Raw genomic sequence first — 12,500 nt, 5'->3', positions numbered from 1 at the left:
CCCTTTTTTTTTTTAGATTGAGAGAACCTGTTACGATTGAGATCAAAACATAGACCAGCAGAACAAATATTGATAACATAGTTACAAAATGTACAAAGATAGAAGCCAGTAAATAAAGAAATTAAATATTAGGTACAAAAAACTTATTGACATAAGACCATTAGATAAAATTGAGATAACAGGAACAATTGAAATGTAACGTCATCTTAACAAGTTGTAACGGAAGTAAAACAACATAGGTGTACCACCCGTGTGTCACACGATCGTACATAATAACGACATTTCTCTTTTTTGTAGGTTTTTGGGTGTTTGGGGAACCTATAAGTCTACCTGGTGAGTCACCAGCAGCCATTGCCTGATCCCTCCTGGTCCTAGCTTGGTTGGAGAAGGGCTCGGGCGCTGATTATATAATATATGGTCATTCTCTAGGGCATTGTCTTGCTAGCTAGGGATATAGTCACTGTCCCTTTAAGAGAGGTTATGCGATTTTAAAGGGATAATCTGAAGAGATTTATAGATTTATTATTTATATTTTGAGCTTCAATATCATCAGTATTTTGTTATATCCTTACATTCCAATTTTTGCATGTCTTAAGTTAACGGTGTTTTGGCTTTTGTCCAATATAATTACTGGCTCATTTTGTGTAACATTGATGTTAATTTACTTTAATCATTGTTAATATAACTTTAAAAGTTCAAAGTTGCAGCAAATCTTTTTATGTTTAACATGCTGACATAAGTATTTTCATAATTTATGTTTGACATATATATTTTAATGTTGTTACTGTTTTTAAAATATTTTATTTTAATTCAATATTTCTCATATCGTTTATTTCCTTTTTATTCATTATTTCTCATATCGTTTATTTCCTTATTTCCTTTCCTCAGTGGGCTATTTTTCCCTGTTGGATCCCTTGGACTTACAGCATGTTGCCTTTTCCAATTAGGGTTGTAGCTTAGATAATAATAATAATAATAATAATAATAATAATAATAATAATATCGTTATTGGTGTTGTTGTTTTCACGAATCTTTAATTTCACCACTGTCTCGCCAAAGTTAAAACCAAGTCAATCCTTATATTTTACTTGGATGATTTTAGCATCAGAAGCATTTCAACTAGATATATTAAAAGTTCTTAGGTTATTTATAAAGTCATATTACAGTAACGGTTCTTGATAAAACAACAAAAAAACTTTAGGAAAAAGAAAATAATAAATAGATTTAGAGAAGAATAAGAAAATGCAAACCACAAGATCTGGAATAGTTTGCAAGTCCTTAGAATTCAAACTTAAATATGAAAATAGTCCCTTTGAGAAATGCCGAGACCGCTCAAACTCCGATCTCTCTTAGAGAAACAAATTAAAGGCGACAATTTATAGACGATATTTCTTTATATTGAGAATTTGCTTGTTTGTAGAGTTTGTTTAACTGTTAAGGCGAAAGTAAGTTACTTTTAAGCCCAGTAATCAGGGTTTAAACTTGAGCATGTGGCCATAACCTTAGATGTTGCTGCTTTTTACCTTAGATTACCTTAAAACCTTTCCAATTTTTACCTTAGATTACCTTAAACCCTTTCCAATTTCCTTGAATTTGAAGCTAGTAAAACCTGATTTACCTGATAAATACCATTACCTTAAAGATCAACTTGAAACCATGCAAATTACCTCAAACTAAGGTAATTACCTTAAAAGTTTAAACCGAAATTACCTTACAAATACCAGTACCTTAAAAATCACCTAGGAACCATGGAAATTACCTAAAGCTAATGTAATTACCTTAAAATTTAAACTGAAATTACCTTACAAATACCACTACCTTAAAAACTGCCTTGAAACCATACAAATTACCTCAAACTAAGGTAATTACCTTGAAAGTTTAAACGAAAATTACCTTACAAATACCATTACCTTTAAAATGACCTTGGAACCATGCAAATTACCTAAGGCTACGCTAATTACCTTAAAAGGTTAAACCGAAATTAACTTACAAAATACCACTACCTTAAAAATTACGTTGAAATCATGCAAATTACCTCAAACTATGGTAATTACCTTGAAAGTTTAAACCGTGGCATTGGGATTATGAAGGTTAATTTCCTTAAATTTGAAGCAGGTAAAACCGAAATTACCTTACAAATACCATTACCTTAAAGATTACCTTGAAACCATGCAGATTACTTCAAACTAAGGTAATTACCTTAAATATTTAAACCCTTGGACTAGGATTATAAAGTTTCTTTGTTTATTTAACAATTTGTGAAAAGAGCAGGTTGTAAATTTGAAATCTGAAAGAGAAGGAAGACTTGTTAAAAGAATTCTCTCCATTGAAAATTGGTCGTCAACGACGAGTTTCAATTATATTCAAGAGCCCAAAACTTTATCATTCAAAAACACACTATTGGCAAGTTGGAGTTTGATTGAAATTTCAATTGAAATGTGACGGAGGAAGTGGAAATTTTGATTGAGAGAGAGAGAGAGAGAGAGAGAGAGAGAGAGAGAGAGAGAGAGAGAGAGAGAGAGAGAGAGAGAGAGAGAGAGAGAGAGAGAGAGAGAGAGAGAGAGAGAGAGAGGAAAGAAGAAGCCTTTTGGAAAATACTAGTTGATAAAAATACTATTAATTATGTTTATTGACTGAAACTTCCACTAAAAGGAACAATTAATAAAAAGAAAAAAAGCGCGAGAAAGGTATAAGTCAAAGAGCAGAAATATAACAAAAATCTCTACGTAAAGACGAATGGAAGTATAGCAAAGATGAGCTCGTACTCTTTGAAGCATCTTCATCTTTGTCAAAGATGGTATGTTAGTAATTGTCTTTGAGTGGTTCAATAGCTTCTGACTGGCAGGGAATCTAACCCCGGTCAAACTGGTTTCCTGCACCACGGTTCGATTCCTGGTCGGTGAGAAGCTATTGTCTTTGAGTGGTTCAATAGTTTCTGACCGGCCGGGAATCGAACCCTGGTCATACTGGTTTCCTGTACCAGGGTTTGATTCCCGCCCAGTGAGAAGCTATTGTCTTTGAGTGGTTTAATAGCTTCTGACCTGCCGGGAATCGAACCCTGGTCATACTGGTTTCCTGTAACAGGGTTCGATTCCCGGCTGGTGAGAAGCTATTGTCTTTGAGTGGTTCAATAGTTTCTGACCGGCTGGGAATCGAACTCTGGTACAGGAAACCTGTATGAAAGTGACATAGGCACTTAACCACTGTCATACAGGTTTCCTGGACCAGGGTTCGATTCCCTGCTGGTCAGAAGCTATTGTCTTTGAGTGGTTCCGCATTGGAGCTCTGATCCCGAGGTCGATAAGAGAATCCAGACATCAATGTATTAGAATATATAGCTTATTTGAACCTGAAAAACAAGTCTAAATGTCCAAAATTTATTATGTTTGTATATATATATATATATATATATATATATATATATATATATATATATATATAAAGGGTTTCGCCCAGACCAAAGGGCTCATCAGGTGGGTTTTGCCTACTTCCATTTCTGCAGCTTGGCTGCCACGACCCTCATTCCCTCCTCTATTGCCTCACCTCAAAATTAATATTTCACATACCATGAATCACTTAAAACTGAGTCCCCAAAGACTGGAACAAGAGAAGCAATCTGAAACCTACTTCAGTGTTCTGGGCATTGAATTTACGGGTTTTTACACCTCGCCAGAGGTTGTCCCTTCATTCTGAAATAGGTTCTGGCTTACCTCCCTTACTCCCTTGCATCTGAAAGGCTGGAATCCACTTTTTTTTATCTTCTTTTATGTTCACATCACTAAACGTATTTCTGATCCACTATTCCAGTAGAATGGAATTTTCTTGAGTGGACGCAGCATACTAAAAGAAGTCAGACTTGTTTCTTCTGCATCTGTTCACCTGACAAAGAAACAGTACAAGTGAATATTTGTCAAGGAACAGTGCATTCCAAAACAAGTGTGACTTCTTCCCTCTGCTGAGTCCATCTTGTAGGTTATTCCCTTTGCATCTGGAAGGCCAGATTCCACTTTTTTTTCCTCTCTCTCTTGATGTTCACCTCAATAAACGTATTTCTGATCCACTATTCCAGTAGAATGGAATCTTCTAAGAAGGGCTAGAAACACGTTCTCTGAGTCAAAATGGGGGTTTTTGAGGACGGTGAGTTCAATAGTGACATTTTCAACACCACCTGGGGTCATCTTCATCATCTTCAAGGTCAAAAGGTCATATTTCAAGGTCAAAATAGTGAATTTTGGTAATTTTTACTCGTTTTTGTGTGTAACTCATAGATGGTGAGGATATCATGGATGATGAAGATGGTAACGAGGTGTCATCTGAGTTCTTAGATCATTTGAATAGAGGTGAAGTTACACACAAAAACGAGTAAAAATGACCAAAATTCACTATTTTGACCTTGAAATATGACCTTTTGACCTTGAAGATGATGAAGATGACCCCAGGTGATGTTGAAAATGTCACTATTGAACTCACCGTCCTCAAAAACCCCCATATTGACTCAGAGAACGTGTTTCTAGCCCTTCTTAGAAGTCATTTTAGTCCAGCAAATTTTCGTGTTCCTTCATCTGAAGGTCTTTTACGACACATTCAGATTCCAGTTTTTCCTTTTCTGCCTTCAATTCACGAACTTCACTTTTCAATTCATTTACTTGTTCCGCTTTCTCGTTCTTTTCTGTCTTAATTTCCTCATTTTCAGTTTTGAGAATTTCCAGCAAATTTTCGTGTTCCTTCATCTGAAGGTCTTTTACGACACATTCAGAATCCAGTTTTTCCTTTTCTGCCTTCAATTCACCAACTTCACTTTTCAATTCATTTACTTGTTCCGCTTTCTCGTTCTTTTCTGTCTTAATTTCCTCATTTTCAATTTTGAGAATTTCCAGCAAATTTTCGTGTTCCTTCATCTGAAGGTCTTTTACGACACATTCAGATTCCAGTTTTTCCTTTTCTGCCTTCAATTCACGAACTTCACTTTTCAATTCATTTATTTCTTCCGCTTTCTCGTTCTTTTCTGTCTTAATTTCCTCATTTTCCGTTTTGAGAACTTCCAGCAAATTTTCGTGTTCCTTCATCTGAAGGTCTTTTACGACACATTCAGATTCCAGTTTTTCCATTTCTGCCTTCAATTCACGAACTTTACTTTTCAATTCATTTACTTGTTCCACTTTCTCGTTCTTTTCTGTTTTAATTTCCTCATTTTCAATTTTGAGAATTTCCAGCAAATTTTCGTGTTCCTTCATCTGAAGGTCTTTTTCGACACATTCAGATTTCAGTGTTTCCTTTTCTGCCTTCAATTCACGAACTTCACTTTTCAATTCATTTATTTCTTCCGCTTTCTCGTTCTTTTCTGTCTTAATTTCCTCATTTTCCGTTTTGAGAACTTCCAGCAAATTTTCGTGTTCCTTCATCTGAAGGTCTTTTACGACACATTCAGATTCCAGTTTTTCCATTTCTGCCTTCAATTCACGAACTTTACTTTTCAATTCATTTACTTGTTCCGCTTTCTCGTTCTTTTCTGTCTTAATTTCCTCATTTTCAATTTTGAGAATTTCCAGCAAATTTTCGTGTTCCTTCATCTGAAGGTCTTTTACGACACATTCAGATTCCAGTTTTTCCTTTTCTGCCTTCAATTCACGAACTTCACTTTTCAATTCATTTATTTCTTCCGCTTTCTCGTTCTTTTCTGTCTTAATTTCCTCATTTTCCGTTTTGAGAACTTCCAGCAAATTTTCGTGTTCCTTCATCTGAAGGTCTTTTACGACACATTCAGATTCCAGTTTTTCCATTTCTGCCTTCAATTCACGAACTTTACTTTTCAATTCATTTACTTGTTCCACTTTCTCGTTCTTTTCTGTTTTAATTTCCTCATTTTCAGTTTTGAGAATTTCCAGCAAATTTTCATGTTCCTTCATCTGAAGGTCTTTTACGACACATTCAGATTCCAGTTTTTCTTTTTCTTCCTTCAGACCATCAACTTCACGTTTCAATTTATTCACTTATTCTGTTTTCTGCTTTTGTTCCTTCTTCATTTCAGCATTTTCCTTTCTGAGAATTTCCAGCAAATTTTCGTGTTCCTTCATCTGAAGGTCTTTTACGACACATTCAGAATCCAGTTTTTCCTTTTCTGCCTTCAATTCACCAACTTCACTTTTCAATTCATTTACTTGTTCCGCTTTCTCGTTCTTTTCTGTCTTAATTTCCTCATTTTCAATTTTGAGAATTTCCAGCAAATTTTCGTGTTCCTTCATCTGAAGGTCTTCTACGACACATTCAGATTCCAGTTTTTCCTTTTCTGCCTTCAATTCACGAACTTCACTTTTCAATTCATTTATTTCTTCCGCTTTCTCGTTCTTTTCTGTCTTAATTTCCTCATTTTCAGTTTTGAGAACTTCCAGCAAATTTTCGTGTTCCTTCATCTGAAGGTCTTTTACGACACATTCAGATTCCAGTTTTTCCATTTCTGCCTTCAATTCACGAACTTTACTTTTCAATTCATTTACTTGTTCCACTTTCTCGTTCTTTTCTGTTTTAATTTCCTCATTTTCAATTTTGAGAATTTCCAGCAAATTTTCGTGTTCCTTCATCTGAAGGTCTTTTTCGACACATTCAGATTTCAGTGTTTCCTTTTCTGCCTTCAATTCACGAACTTCACTTTTCAATTCATTTACTAGTTCCGCTCTCTTGTCCTTTTCGGTCTTAATTTCCTCATTTTCAGTTTTGAGAATTTCCAGCAAATTTTCATGTTCCTTCATCTGAAGGTCTTTTACGACACATTCAGATTCCAGTTTTTCTTTTTCTTCCTTCAGACCATCAACTTCACGTTTCAATTTATTCACTTATTCTGTTTTCTGCTTTTGTTCCTTCTTCATTTCAGCATTTTCCTTTCTGAGAATTTCCAGCAAATTTTCGTGTTCCTTCATCTGAAGGTCTTTTACGACACATTCAGAATCCAGTTTTTCCTTTTCTGCCTTCAATTCACCAACTTCACTTTTCAATTCTTTTACTTGTTCCGCTTTCTCGTTCTTTTCTGTCTTAATTTCCTCATTTTCAATTTTGAGAATTTCCAGCAAATTTTCGTGTTCCTTCATCTGAAGGTCTTTTACGACACATTCAGAATCCAGTTTTTCCTTTTCTGCCTTCAATTCACCAACTTCACTTTTCAATTCATTTACTTGTTCCGCTTTCTCGTTCTTTTCTGTCTTAATTTCCTCATTTTCAGTTTTGAGAATTTCCAGCAAATCTTCGTGTTCCTTCATCTGAAGGTCTTTTACGACACATTCAGATTCCAGTTTTTCCTTTTCTGCCTTCAATTCACGAACTTCACTTTTCAATTCATTTACCTGGTCCACTTTCTCGTTCTTTTCAGTCTTAATTTCCTCATTTTCAGTTTTGAGAATTCCAGCAAATTTCCGTGTTCCTTCATCTGAAGGTCTTTTACGACACATTCAGATTCCAGTTTTTCCATTTTTGCCTTCAATTCACGAACTTCACTTTTCAATTCATTTACTTGTTCCGCTTTCTCGTTCTTTTCTGTTTTAATTTCCTCATTTTCAGTTTTGAGAATTTCCAGCAAATTTTCGTGTTCCTTCATCTGAAGGTCTTTTACGACACATTCAGATTCCAGTTTTTCCTTTTCTGCCTTCAATTCACGAACTTCACTTTTCAATTCATTTACCTGGTCCACTTTCTCGTTCTTTTCAGTCTTAATTTCCTCATTTTCAGTTTTGAGAATTCCAGCAAATTTCCGTGTTCCTTCATCTGAAGGTCTTTTACGACACATTCAGATTCCAGTTTTTCCATTTTTGCCTTCAATTCACGAACTTCACTTTTCAATTCATTTACTTGTTCCGCTTTCTCGTTCTTTTCTGTTTTAATTTCCTCATTTTCAGTTTTGAGAATTTCCAGCAAATCTTCGTGTTCCTTCATCTGAAGGTCTTTTACGACACATTCAGATTCCAGTTTTTCCATTTCTGCCTTCATTTCACGAACTTCACTTTTCAATTCATTTACTTGTTCCACTTTCTCGTTCTTTTCTGTTTTAATTTCCTCATTTTCAGTTTTGAGAATTTCCAGCAAATCTTCGTGTTCCTTCATCTGAAGGTCTTTTACGACACATTCAGATTCCAGTTTTTCCATTTCTGCCTTCATTTCACGAACTTCACTTTTCAATTCATTTACTTGTTCCACTTTCTCGTTCTTTTCTGTTTTAATTTCCTCATTTTCAGTTTTGAGAATTCCAGCAAATTTTCGTGTTCCTTCATCTGTAGGTCTTTTAAAACACATTCAGATTCAAGTTTTTCCATTTCTGCCTTCATTTCACGAACTTCACTTTTCAATTCCTTTACTTGTTCCGCTTTCTCGTTCTTTTCTGCCTTAATTTCCTCATTTTCGTTTTTGAGAATTTCCAGCAAATTTTCGTGTTCCTTCATCTGAAGGTCTTTTACGACACATTCAGATTCCAGTTTTTCCTTTTCTGCCTTCAATTCACGAACTTCACTTTTCAATTCATTTACTTGTTCCGCTTTCTCGTTCTTTTCTGTCTTAATTTCCTCATTTTCAGTTTTGAGAATTTCCAGCAAATTTTCGTGTTCCTTCATCTGAAGGTCTTTTACGACACATTCAGATTCCAGTTTTTCCTTTTCTGCCTTCAATTCACGAACTTCACTTTTCAATTCATTTACTTGTTCCGCTTTCTCGTTCTTTTCTGTCTTAATTTCCTCATTTTCAGTTTTGAGAATTTCCAGCAAATTTTCATGTTCCTTCATCCGAAGGTCTTTTACGACACATTCAGATTCCAGTTTTTCCATTTCTGCCTTCAATTCATGAACTTCACTTTTCAATTCATTTACTTGTTCCGCTTTCTCGTTCTTTTCTGTCTTAATTTCCTCATTTTCAGTTTTGAGAATTTCCAGCAAATTTTCGTGTTCCTTCATCTGAAGGTCTTTTACGACACATTCAGATTCCAGTTTTTCCATTTCTGCCTTCAATTCATGAACTTCACTTTTCAATTCATTTACTTGTTCCGCTTTCTCGTTCTTTTCTGTCTTAATTTCCTCATTTTCAGTTTTGAGAATTTCCAGCAAATTTTCATGTTCCTTCATCTGAAGGTCTTTTACGACACATTCAGATTCCAGTTTTTCCATTTCTGCCTTCAATTCATGAACTTCACTTTTCAATTCATTTACTTGTTCCGCTTTCTCGTTCTTTTCTGTCTTAATTTCCTCATTTTCAGTTTTGAGAATTTCCAGCAAATTTTCGTGTTCCTTCATCTGAAGGTCTTTTACGACACATTCAGATTCCAGTTTTTCTTTTTCTTCCTTCAGACCATCAACTTCACGTTTCAATTTATTCACTTGTTCTGTTTTCTTATTTTGTTCTTTCTTCATTTCAGCATTTTCCTTTCTGAGAATTTCCTGCAAATTTTCATGTTCCTTCATCTGAAGGGCTTTCTCAGCTTCCAGTTTTTCATTCATCTCTACTATTCTTCCCATTTCTTTTATTTGTCCTTGTAACTTACCATTTTCATCCTCGAGATTTTCCAAGTGAGTAGTCTGATCTTCGTCTTCCATTTTGAGTTCATTTCCATCCATTAGATTTTCACATTCATCTTCCATTTCTGGAACAAATTCTTCCTGTGAGTTGTCCACATCTTCTCCAGCCATCCTCCTCCTGGCAAGCATAATTCCGCCGAGTATGACGGAAGCAGCAGCCATGCCGATGTAGAAGTTGTTGTTTCCAATAGAAAGGGATTCCTCCTTCCTTTTTCCCAAGTCAAATTCGGAGAGAAGCTTGCCAACGAACCACGTCGATTTCAATTCATCTTTGAATCTTAAAGCTTCTCTCTCCATCTGGCGCAATCCAAGTTCGCACCGCTGTAGTTCCTCGCGGGCTTTCCACCAGCCCCCAATCCAAGGACAGCATTGCAGCCACCTGCCGAGGAATCCATCCTGAGAGGCGACTGCACGGCAGTCTTCAAAGCTCGGCGCCTCTGGGAGTAGCCACGAAAACCATTTGAAGACCGACGACTCCTGGAGAGTTCGCAGCTGTCCCTGAAGTTGTTGTGTCATGTCCTCCCATGCAAGATTCTGCTCCATAAGGGCCGAACCTACCTGTTGAGGCATGTTGAATCTTCCTGTAAGGTTTCCGATGATATCCTTCCACATTCCAATCACTCTGTTTGCTTTGAAAGTCATATCCAATGATGTAGATCTTGAGGCTTGTATCAGCCTTATTTTCAGGAAAGTGTTCGTGGCACTAAACTAAACGATCCCTTTGGAGACTTTAAAATCCCCGGAGACGTTTAGAATCATAAAATCCATCCATAGATTTCACGGTTATTTCTATCTTTTTCGTTCAGGAAATGGTATTAGATTAATAATAATAATAATAATAATAATCTTTGATGCCCTCCGAAGACTTCCAAATCCCTGAAGACCTTTTGGAATCATCTACGCCATCAACAGATTTCCCGGAGATTTCTCTCCTTTGCATTCCGCGGATGGCGTTAACTTACTACTACTACTACTACTACTACTACTACTACTACTACTACTACTACTACTACTACTACTACTACTACTAATAATAATAATTAATAATTGATAATTGATAATTAATGATAATAATAATAATAATGATAATAATCTTTGATGCAATATAGGAGCCCGGAGCCCTCCGAAGACTTCCAAATCCTTTATGACATTTTGGAATCACCAACGCCATCGAAAGATCTCCCGGACACTTCTCTCCTTTCCATTCCGCAGACGGCGTTAACTTAATAAATAATAATAATAATAATAATAATAATAATAATAATAATAATAATAATAATAATAATTATAAGTAATAAATAATAAGAAATAAATAATCATCTTTGATGCAATACAAGTAAAATGCAAGGTTCTGAAATTAATTTTTCTATCGAAAATTATTATACATGTACAATTCTCTCTTGAGTGTCGTCATCCATTTTAAAGTCATTCGGTAAACGCTTAAGGGAAATTGAATCCGAGATCTACGCAACTATGGTGGCGAAAACTTTTAAATACAAAAATAATTGGATACTCTGAATTCTTTTAATAAATAGGCCTACTTTTAATTAAAACTTTAAGATTCTCTTTAAGGAAAATAAAATTCAAATATTAATTTTGAAATATATAAATAGTTTTCTCACAAAATTTCCTTACCAATCTCGTAGACCTGAAGAACAGACGTCAATCCATATGGCAAGACTAGATTCGCGAACTTCGTCGAAGAAACATCGTGGAAAAAATATTTGTATTTATAAATTAATATTTAAAGTTTTTTTCATCTTAAAGCATCTTAAAGCTTTCATTTATTAATAGGCCTATTTATTAAAAGAATTTGGAGCAGCTAAATATTTTTGTTTCTTAAACTTTTCGCCCCATAGCCATTATAATTACTCTGTCCATTTAGGAAGAGCTTGTATGAGAATAGAACAATTTCTACAGGACCGAAGGAGGTTCGGGAATAACAGAAAGTTTAGTGCTGTTGCCATGTGTATATTATATATATATATATATATATATATATATATATATATATATATATATATATATATATGCATATATATATGTATATATATGTATATATATACACACATATATTTATACACACACATATATATATACACATATACACGCGCGCACACACACACACACACACATATATATATATATATATATATATATATATATATATATAAATATATATATCAGGAAAATTGAATTAATTAGGGCCAGCCATACTTGATTGGTTTGCTGTGAGCGATCAGACTAAAATCTCCCACCATCATGCTTTTTACATAACAGTTAATTCCTGAAAGTTTCATAACTCTACGATTTAAATTATGGCCAGGAAGCTGTTCACAAACAAACAAACACAAATAAACAAGGGGGGGGGGGGCGTGGGGGCATAAACCTAACCTCCCTCCAACTTCGTTGGCGGAGGTGATAAGGAATAACTGTACTCAATTTTTTTTTTTTTTTAATGAGGTGAATTTGCACCGACTCGCAGCAGTGCCCTTTTAGCCCGGAAAATTTTCCTGCTTTCTGATTGGTTAGAATGATCTTGTCCAACCAATCAGGGATCAGGAAACTTTTCCGGGCTAAAAGGGTACCCCTGCGAGTCCGCGCAAATCTGCCTCACTAAAAAGAATTGACTATACATTAAAAGCGAATACAAATAAGTATGTTTTATGTGACTTTCGAGATTTCTAATTGATTTTGAAAGTTTTTTCAACGACTCCTGCTAATTCTATTATTGTAAATAATTGGACTCGTTTCACGTAATCACGTAGAGGATAATTTCTATTATCTGAGATGATTGTAGCGGATAATTAATTAAATCGAAAAATTTATTTTTAATTGGGATATGGAGGGAATTAATCCATGCGATAATCGTTCATTTTGAGGTGTACCACCCGTGTGTCACACGATCGTACATATTAACGACATTTCTCTTTTTTGTATATATTATCCTTTGAA

At 35.0% G+C, this 12,500-nt stretch overlaps 5 protein-coding genes across 5 annotated transcripts; all 5 read right to left on the bottom strand.

The window, feature by feature from the left end:
• Positions 1 to 4,532: 4,532 nt before the first annotated feature.
• LOC137651099 (flagellar attachment zone protein 1-like) lies at positions 4,533 to 5,906 on the bottom strand. The gene has a single exon (XM_068384235.1). The coding sequence runs from the start codon at positions 5,904 to 5,906 to the stop codon at positions 4,533 to 4,535; it is 1,374 nt and encodes a 457-aa protein (XP_068240336.1).
• An 84-nt stretch (positions 5,907 to 5,990) lies between these two features.
• On the bottom strand, positions 5,991 to 6,746 carry LOC137651098 (uncharacterized protein PF3D7_1120000-like). Its single transcript, XM_068384234.1, has one exon. The coding sequence runs from the start codon at positions 6,744 to 6,746 to the stop codon at positions 5,991 to 5,993; it is 756 nt and encodes a 251-aa protein (XP_068240335.1).
• An 84-nt stretch (positions 6,747 to 6,830) lies between these two features.
• LOC137651097 (uncharacterized protein PF3D7_1120000-like) lies at positions 6,831 to 7,439 on the bottom strand. Its single transcript, XM_068384233.1, has one exon. The coding sequence runs from the start codon at positions 7,437 to 7,439 to the stop codon at positions 6,831 to 6,833; it is 609 nt and encodes a 202-aa protein (XP_068240334.1).
• A 226-nt stretch (positions 7,440 to 7,665) lies between these two features.
• On the bottom strand, positions 7,666 to 8,142 carry LOC137651095 (uncharacterized). The gene has a single exon (XM_068384232.1). It carries the CDS (start codon positions 8,140 to 8,142, stop codon positions 7,666 to 7,668), a length of 477 nt encoding a protein of 158 aa, XP_068240333.1.
• Positions 8,143 to 8,168: 26 nt separating this feature from the next.
• On the bottom strand, positions 8,169 to 9,842 carry LOC137651094 (flagellar attachment zone protein 1-like). The gene has a single exon (XM_068384231.1). The coding sequence runs from the start codon at positions 9,840 to 9,842 to the stop codon at positions 8,169 to 8,171; it is 1,674 nt and encodes a 557-aa protein (XP_068240332.1).
• Positions 9,843 to 12,500: the final 2,658 nt, after the last annotated feature.

Source organism: Palaemon carinicauda, chromosome 12 (assembly GCF_036898095.1).
Source record: "Palaemon carinicauda isolate YSFRI2023 chromosome 12, ASM3689809v2, whole genome shotgun sequence".
NCBI lineage: Eukaryota > Metazoa > Arthropoda > Malacostraca > Decapoda > Palaemonidae > Palaemon > Palaemon carinicauda.
The sequence above is the reverse complement of the archived record's forward strand: the minus strand, read 5'-3'. Positions and strand labels throughout refer to the sequence as shown.

Coding starts and splice junctions, on each gene's coding strand:
- LOC137651095 (XM_068384232.1), bottom strand. CDS start 8,142: ATGAAGGCAGAAATGGAAAAACTGGAATCTGAATGTGTCGTAAAAGAC.
- LOC137651098 (XM_068384234.1), bottom strand. CDS start 6,746: ATGAAGGAACATGAAAATTTGCTGGAAATTCTCAAAACTGAAAATGAG.
- LOC137651094 (XM_068384231.1), bottom strand. CDS start 9,842: ATGGAGAGAGAAGCTTTAAGATTCAAAGATGAATTGAAATCGACGTGG.
- LOC137651099 (XM_068384235.1), bottom strand. CDS start 5,906: ATGAAGGAACATGAAAATTTGCTGGAAATTCTCAAAACTGAAAATGAG.
- LOC137651097 (XM_068384233.1), bottom strand. CDS start 7,439: ATGTGTCGTAAAAGACCTTCAGATGAAGGAACACGGAAATTTGCTGGA.